General features: G+C 65.9%; 2 protein-coding genes across 2 annotated transcripts in view; one reads left to right on the top strand and one right to left on the bottom strand.

Moving 5' to 3' along the window:
• H696_04552 (hypothetical protein) overlaps nt 1-3,902 on the top strand; it is a 4,896-nt gene extending 994 nt beyond the window's left edge. The window contains exons 5-12 of the mRNA XM_009498433.1: nt 111-316; nt 442-938; nt 1,063-1,234; nt 1,382-2,112; nt 2,276-2,733; nt 2,845-2,954; nt 3,100-3,461; nt 3,608-3,902. Coding sequence (XP_009496708.1) covers nt 111-316; nt 442-938; nt 1,063-1,234; nt 1,382-2,112; nt 2,276-2,733; nt 2,845-2,954; nt 3,100-3,461; nt 3,608-3,818 — 2,747 coding nt within the window. The 3' untranslated portion in view covers nt 3,819-3,902. The remainder of the gene's footprint in view (nt 1-110; nt 317-441; nt 939-1,062; nt 1,235-1,381; nt 2,113-2,275; nt 2,734-2,844; nt 2,955-3,099; nt 3,462-3,607) is intronic.
• An 88-nt stretch (nt 3,903-3,990) lies between these two features.
• On the bottom strand, nt 3,991-7,504 carry H696_04553 (serine/threonine protein kinase). The gene is made up of 4 exons (XM_009498434.1): nt 6,640-7,504; nt 6,211-6,507; nt 5,393-5,983; nt 3,991-5,129 (listed from the first exon to the last, which is right to left on the bottom strand). The coding sequence occupies exons 1-4, from the start codon at nt 7,463-7,465 to the stop codon at nt 4,672-4,674; spliced, it is 2,172 nt and encodes a 723-aa protein (XP_009496709.1). The 5' UTR covers nt 7,466-7,504; the 3' UTR covers nt 3,991-4,671.
• Between the last annotated feature and the right edge of the window lie 565 nt (nt 7,505-8,069).

Raw genomic sequence — 8,069 nt, forward strand, 5'->3', positions numbered from 1 at the left:
GTCTTCCTGTGTTTGTGTATTTGTGTTTGTGTGTCCCCCCCCCCCCCCCCCCCCCCCCCTCCTGCCTCCCCGTCTCTCTGCCAGCTCCGACTAATGCGTTGGACAAACAGGCCAGCAGCTGGAGGTGCTGGAGAATGAGCGTGCTCGTGCCGACGAACTGTTGGTCCTCCTGCGCCACTACGACGACTTCAATCGCCTGGCTACTGAGCATCGGCTGAAAATGTCCCAGCATGGTGCTGCCCCCGGGGCCGGCATCTCCGTCTCGCCCTTTTCCCAATTTCCCACCACCTTCTCGAACCCGGAGTTGCTCGACGAGGTATGTGGCTGTGAGGGCCTTCCCTTGACGCGAATCGCGCCATTGCTGACGTTCGCCCTCCCCCCCTCCCCCCTGCTATCCATCCGCCTTCGCGTTTAATGTCTCCTCTTCTCAATGTGTTGCAGGCCATTCGCATCATCCCCCTGCTGCTGGACCTGGCACGACAGGTGGCCGCCGCCGGGGGGGGAGGCCCGGCCTCCGGCGATCGCCTGCACTCGCCCCTGGGCATTGGGGCCGGCGATGCGCAGCAGCCACAGCCAGCCGCCAAGGCCGCCACCAAGAAGTCCCCGGCCACGGCGCCGTCTGCGGCGTCCTCCACCACCCCGGCTCCGGGCTCGCCGCTGGCCTTCTGCCCGTACTCAACGCTGGCCCATGTGGAGGATGCCTACCGGCGCATTGTCAACCGCGGTCTACAGCATTTGTCCCTGGCCCAGAAGAAGCACGACATCTTTTCGATGCGCTTGTGGGTGATCAAGCTGACTCGCGCCGGGGCTGGCCACTGTGCGCGGTCGCTCTATATCCGCGGGCAGGCCGTATGCACTCGGCGTGGCCTGGGCCCGCTCAACCTGGCCTCCGATGTGGATCCCTTCCGCGCATCGAGCCTGGCCGACCCATCGGGCTTGTGCGTCGCCATCTCGTCCGGGCCATCACCGCCTGCTCTCCTCATCCTGACACTTTCGCGCTCGCACCTGCCGCACCCACGCACGTCCCGAATCCTGCCTCCTTTGTCGCCGGCCCTTCAACAGTAGCACCTGGGCCCCGCAGCTGCCCAGCATGGCCACCGTCGAGTCGTTGGAGGATTTGACTCAGTCACTGAAGGAGTCTTGCGAGGAAGAATGTCGGCGCATTCGCCTGGTTTTCGGCGAGGAAGCCCCCTCGGTCATCTGGGACATGGTCACCTTCCTGACGCAGCATCTGGTACGATCGTGCACCGCGACCTCCCTCCGCCCGGTTGCCCGGTGGCTGGCTCTCCTTTCCCCTTCCCGATGGCCAGTCGGGAATGACTCACGCCCTGCATCAATCGCTGTCACCGCCACTGCCGCCCACAAAAAAAAAAAAAAAAAGATCGCTCCCCTGGCCAAGACCCTCCTTGACAGCCTGTATCGGGACGTCGCGCCAGCGAAGGCCGATGCCCCGGCCGCATCGGCGGGCGCGCCACCGGCCACCGGCGACCCGGCAGCGGCCAACCCCCGGGTGGCGGCCGATGCCTTGACCATGTACCTGCATTCGCTGGATGCCGTTCATGACATCATTCGCTCGTGGCTGGCGCTGGCGGTGTCCTGCCGGGGGTCGGTCCGGTCGTCGCTTGCCGGGGCCGGCATCGCCGGGCCCGGGGCCGCCGGGACCGCAGTCGGGCTGCTCTCTGACAAGGAGACGCCCGAGGACTTTGCGGAGGCGGCGGCCGCTTCGGCCACATCGCTGGCACTGGCCGCGGATTTGGAAGATTCCCACCGCCTCCTTCGGGCCACGCTGGCCGAGCATCTGAATGAAGAGCGCTACTGCAAGATCGAGACCCGGGCACTGAAGGCCTCCTTCGACCGGGCTCTCCTCGGCTTTAACACCTATCGACAGACCAGACGCCGGGCCATCGAGCAAGCGGCCAGCCAGCAGCGCTCCTTCGGGCTGTCGCTTTTCGGCGATTCGAACAATTCCCCGGAATCGGACCCGGAGTTCCTCGTCATCCGGCGCCTCGGTGGTGTGGGCCAGTATTGGAGTGATTTGACGTGTGCCGAAATCACCCAGTCGGCCACGGAGTCCTTCCGGCGCATGTCACGTCTGCTGCCCCGTCAGGCCGCGTACGTTCCCTTGCCTGTGGCGTCTCTCACCATGGACGGCACCCACGGATTTGCCACTGCCCCAATGACTCACCCCTTTTTGGCGACATTATGCGTGGCCCCTTCGCTCGTTGCGAAAAAAAAAAAAAACAACAACCCACAAACAAACAAACCCTCCTCCCAGCCCCGATCGCATCTCCAATCTCTACACCAACTCGCTGCTCTTCACTCTGGAGAACCGGTATCTCGTGCCGGCCATGGAATTCCTCCTGCATGATGTTCCGGTGTCCTTGGTGCATGATGGCCCGAACAAGGCCACCACCCCGGCTGAGCCCATTTTCTCGGTGTCCCTCACGCCGCTGGGCATCCTGACCTCCTTGCAGATGGCCTTCACCATTGCCGACACCATCCAACAGCACTTCCGCTCGGGTGTCGTGGCACATACGCTGCAGATGACGACCAACCCGGCGACCGGCATCGCCGGCGGGCCTGCCCCGGCGGCCAGCTCGACCAGCTCGACCAGCAACAAAGCCGACATGGCCGCCTCGTCCAGTGCCTATCGCAGCTGCCTGGTGGCCCGGAATTCGCTGCTCAGCAACCACGAAAGTCGCATCAACGTCGTGGTCGATCGGTTCATCGAGTGTACGTCCCGCCCCGCCCCGCCTCTGTGCCATCTTGCCTCCCCTCTACGGGGCTTTTCTCGACGGGCCGACTCGACTGCAGGCTGTGCCTAACTTGCCGGATGTTCAACAGCCACAACACGACAGCTGGCCCTGCTCCTCTCGCGCCAGGAGCGCTCCGATTACCGAATCCAGCATGACAAGAAGGAGCAAGCGTCCCTTCGCTCGGATGACACCTCGGCTGTGCGCCTGTCTCTCTCTGTCTCTCTCTCTCTCTCTCTCTCTTTTGCGATCCAGCATCCCTGACCGACATGCTTACATGTTGCTCCCTCGTTCGCCGGCCGGGACCGTTCCGATGCGACTGCCGCGGGCACCTCCCACCTCCCAGGCCGTTCGTGGGGTGATCACATACATCTCTCGGATTCAGGAGGCCCTGTCAAAGTCTCTGGACGGGATCAACCGGTCAACCCTGGCGCAAGAGCTCGGCCTGCGCTACCATGCCACACTTGTGACACATCTCTTCGGCTCGGACTATGTCCTGCTGGCAAACGCCGCGGCGGCCGGCGGGTCAGGCTCCTCGGCCGGTGGCAGTGCATCATACCTTCCCCCGGCATCGGGGACAGGCAAACCGGCCAAAATTGAGGCAGCGCTGCAGGGAGTCACCGGTATTGGTGGCATGGCCCTGTCCCGGGATCTCGGTACTTACCGCGCCTGCCTGAGTCGTTTCGGGTCGGCGGTCGTGGACAAACAGTGCGCTGCTTTATCCCCGTCCTCTCTCTCTCTCTCTCTTCCCCCCTGCCGCCTAAGCAGGCTTCCCCATCACGCTCCCGCTGGCTGACCTCCGCGCCCCCGCGCCCCCGCCCCCTTCCCCTCTCGCCGTGCATGGCCGATGGCAGGATGGGCGAACTGGTTGATCTGTCGGCCCTCTTCGTTGTTGGGCCGGAGCAGCTGGCGGATGTTGTCCGGCGAGTGATGAGCTCCGGTGTGGCCGATCGCCACCGGGTGCAGAAACTTCTCTTCCTACGAGCCGACTCGGCGCCCGGGTCGTCTGTCGAGTCGGTGCGTGCCGCGCAGCTTGTGTCCGCCGCTGCCGGACAGGCACTCTGAGAATGACGCTGCCCACCCACACCAGCACAGGGGGGCAATAAACCATGTCTGCCAGATGTGTCACACATTTTGGCGCGCCCGACACTACGTGAGCAAGCAGGTGTGTCCCAACGCACAAGGAAAGAGAGGGAGATAGGAGGAGGAGGAGAGAGAGAGGGGGAGGGGAGAAAAGCGAGGCAAGTAATTCGGTGTTTATAGTGGGTGTTTTTCTTTTAGATCAGGGGATGAAGATAGGGGAAGGGAAATCGCTGAGGGAGCGGTGCGTGAAGGATTCTACAAGGACGCCAGGCAGAGGGAGGAAGGGAGGGAGAGAGAGAGAGAAATGCGAGGAGGGAGCGGGGAGAAGAAGATGGGAAAGGAAAGAGGGGTAGTATACAGCCCTCTCAGTGGCCTGCAAAAAGAGAAAGGGGGGGGGAGGAGGAGGAGGAGGAGAGCGGGGGACACAGAGCGGGCCAGGGAAATGGGTCATATTTCGACCCTTGCGTCGTTAGCCACTCGCCCTGCCCGCCCCTTTCCCGCCTCCCCCCTACCTGCCTTCCAGCTCTATCTCAATCGCTCCTCTCTCCTTCCGCCTCTCTTTGGATCGCGCGTGCGAATTGGCAAAGGGAAAAGGGCGAAGACCAGGCCGACGGTCGAGGGATGCGCGGGAAAGAGACCATCGCATGCGAGTGTGCCTCATGTGCGTCCTTGTCGATGCCCAGCGCGATGCACACATCCATATGCATATGGAATGCACACACCCAGGTGGCCGCTTTTGTTGGACGCCTGGGCCTACTCCTCGGACAGCATCGCTTTCTCCGCCTTGGCGGGCTTCTCCCTGTCTCTCTCTCTCTCCTGCTCTCTGTCTGTCTTTTCAGGGCCAGATGGTGAGGGCCGCCAGGACGGTCTTCATGTCGGTCCGCTCGCAGACATCTGGATCCCAGCAGAGCTGGAGCGTGTCCACAATGAGGGGGATCTCGTGGGACGCATGGATCGGGAGGCTCTCGTGCCCCTCGCCCATGGATGCCGAGGTGCTGATGGAGGCGGAGCGCAGGCCGATCGAAGAGGAGGACCCGGTCACCAGACTGTCGGAACGGTTGTGCAGCGACTGCGACAGCGAGGAGAAGGCTGCCCCGGGGGAGGAAACCGGGAAGACATCCGGCCCACCATCCAGCCCGGCGGTCCCGCCGGAGGACGGAGACAGCGGCTCACAGGGCGATAGAGCGCTGGCCGAGGAGGGGGCCACCGAGGACGAGCCACGCGGGGCCAGATCCGGCAGCTCCGGACGATCACCATTGACCACATGGGTGATGATCTCATCCAGAGTGATACCTAACGGGGGGGGGGGAGAGAGAGAGGAGCCGTAGGTCAGCATTTGTCGGCGGCATGGGGAAAGGCGAAACGAGGTCCCCGGGTGCGTGCCAAGTGGCAGGCGAGGAAGGGAGAAGCCCGGTCAGGGACCACAAAAAGCCGGGGAGCGCCAGTCACCGCCGAGAGTCGACGGCCAGCCTGGGTGCGATCATCCTCCCGAGCATGTGCTCCTCCTGTTCTTCGCGCTGCCCGGGCGCCCTGGCCAAGCATTGTCGTGTGCGTACCCTGCCACGCGCGACGGCGCGTCACCAGCTCGTACAGAACCACGGCATAGGCATAGGCGTCCGCCTTGCGGGACATCTCCGGGCTGAACTCCAGCACGTCGGAGGCGGGAGAGGCGTGATGCCCGGCGGCGGTCATGGATTCGCGAGCGCGCTGGAAGTTGCGCAAAACCTCCGGCGAGCAGTAGGGAGCCGTCCGGCGGTTGACGCGGTTGATGGGGATGTAATTGTTGTCGGCCACGCTGCGAGCCTGGCCGAAGCTGCCGAGCACCGCCTGGACGGCCCAGTTGGCCGGCGGCGGCATGCCATGAATCGGGCCATCAATCGGCGCCGGGCCGGTGATAATCTCCGCCTGAGAGGAGTACCCATACCGGTCGATGTCCTCCTGGGGGAGGTAGCCGAATTGCAGCATGTGCGACGCCGCATCGCGATTGGCATTGACCGCGAAATCGAAGAGCTCCGCCGGCAGGGGAGCCAGCCCGGGGTGCAGCTTGCTGGCTGGCCGGCTGGTGGACAGCGGGGTGATCCAAATGTGCTCGGGCATGACATTCCGGTGGACGAACTCCGACTTGTGAATGTATGCCAGGGCAACGGCTGGCGTGGCGTGTGTGTGTGTGTGTGTGTGTGTGCGTTTGGGTGAGTGCCAGAGGGAGAGAGGGTATTTGCGCGCATGCGAGGGCGAAGAGGAGGAGGCTGGGGGGAAGGCTGGCAGAAAGTGGATCCCGGAATCGAAGGGAACACATAGGTGGGGCCCGCGGGGGGGAGAGAGAGAGAGAGGAGACGGCTGGAGAGGGAAAGGCGAAAGGCCATGCTGCACGCACAGATATCAGTGGCAATCTTCAGTGCGGTGGCCGGGGCGATGGCCAGCGGCGAGTCAATCAGGTGGCGCAGGGTCACCGGGCCGAGCCAACGCTCGACCAGAATCGGAGGGCTCGGCGACTCCAGTGGCAGGTTCAGGAAGGCGGGGGGCAGGAAGGACTTGGGCGCGGCAATGTCATCCCCGCCATACACACCAGCCAGCTGAGTGATGTACTGGTTGGCGGAGTTCCGAGGGCCGAAGTTGAGGGCAGCCAGGGCAACGGCCTCGCGAAGGAAGCGGCTCCGGGCGTGCATCGTGGCTGTGTGCGTGGGTGGGTGTGAGAAAAGGGGGAGAGAGAGAGAGGGAGAGAGGGAGGGAGGGAGGAGAAGCAGGGAGAGGACCAGACAAAAGGAAGGGGCGAGGGGGGGGGGGGGGGCCGGCCTGGGCGTACGGGGGGACGGCTGGACAGTGACGACAAGGTCACCCTCGGTGGTGCTGTCGCTCGTCTTCATGACGGCCGTGTGGATGGTCGGGGCGCCGACACCCGGAGACACGCCATCCGGGAAGGACGGCGCGCAGGGGATGGTGTCGGACTCGGCATCAGAGACGGCCCCGGTGGCCGAGGCATCCGCACCGGAGAAGGTCTCCTCATCGGTGGAGGGGGCCGTCCCGGGTCCGGCCCCGGTGACCAGCGGGTGCGAGGCAATCAGACTCGGGGCCACATCCACCACAAAGGAACTCAGCGCCGCATGGATCAGCGGCACGGAAACCACCGAGCCGGAGGGATCGGTCGCGAGACCGGCCGCCGCGGCGGCCGCCACAGCAGCCACCGTCGGGGACGAGGGGACCGCCGAGTCGGCGGCCTCGGGCTTGGCATCGGCCTGGGTCGCAGCCATGGTCATGGCCAGGGCGGGCAGCGCGCGCAGCCGCTGCGACAGATCCTGTGCCGAGGCGAAGGTGATCGGCTGCAGCCGGGCCGGCAGTTCGGTGATGTCATCCTCCCCGCTGAGGACCGTCCCATCATCGTAGATGGCCGGGCAGGAGGTGGCCACGGCCGGGCCGGCCAGGTTGGTCCCGGTCTTGGTATTGTAGGCGGGCGCCAGAGAACTCTCCATGTCTCGCTCGGCCTGCTCCTCGCGGCGCTGGCGCCGGCGGTTGCGGAAGACACAATCCACCACCGAGTAGGCCACAATCAGCGCGACGATGGTGAACGGGACGATGATTCCGGCCAGCAGACGGCTATCGTCGCGACCGGTGCCACCGCCTCCGGGAGGCATGGTCGGCGCTCCGCGCGTGACAACGCGGGCTGGAGATGGACAGGGGGAGGAGGGGAGCCCCAGAAGAGTGGCAGTAAGCAGCCGGGGGTGGGGGGGGGGGGGGGTTAGAAGGACGGGGGGTAAATAATGCTGGTTGCCGGGGGGGGGAAGGGGGGGGGGGGGGGGGAGGCAAGATCCCGAGGACGCACGGAAAGGGGGGTGGCTCGGACCACGTCGCGGAACCCGGCCGCAGGGGGGGGGGGGGGGGGGGGGGGGGGGGGGGGGGGGGGGGGGGGGGGGGGGGGGGGCCCCCGCCGCGGGGCCCGCCGGCGGGGGGGGGGGGGGGGGGGGGGGGGGGCCCCGCACCCCCCCCCTGGGGGTCGGGTGGCGGGGGGGGGGGGGGGCGGCTCGCCGCATCCGGCAGCAATCCGCGCTCAGCCAGGCGTTCAAAAGAGCGCCAGGCTCCTTGTCCCCGGCTGGCGCCCGGCCCTGGAGAGCCCGCATGCAGCCCGCTCGGCCCCCCCGTGGACCGTCCCCGGGGGGGTTGCGCGCCATGCCCCGGGAAGGGCATCTGTCGGCCGGGGCCGGGGGACCGCCACCGGGTGGATGCCCCCCCCCCCCCCCC

The sequence above is a fragment of the Fonticula alba genome, assembly GCF_000388065.1.
Source record: "Fonticula alba strain ATCC 38817 unplaced genomic scaffold supercont2.7, whole genome shotgun sequence".
NCBI classification, from domain to species: Eukaryota; order Rotosphaerida; family Fonticulaceae; genus Fonticula; species Fonticula alba.

What these genes read in the sequence shown, in the direction of transcription:
- H696_04553 (XM_009498434.1), bottom strand. Translation starts at nt 7,465, where the DNA reads ATGCCTCCCGGAGGCGGTGGCACCGGTCGCGACGATAGCCGTCTGCTG. An exon ending in CACTGTCCAGCCGTCCCCCC is followed by an intron (nt 6,508 to 6,639) that starts GTACGCCCAGGC and finishes CCACGCACACAG; the next exon opens with CCACGATGCACGCCCGGAGC. An exon ending in GAAGATTGCCACTGATATCT is followed by an intron (nt 5,984 to 6,210) that starts GTGCGTGCAGCA and finishes ACGCCACGCCAG; the next exon opens with CCGTTGCCCTGGCATACATT.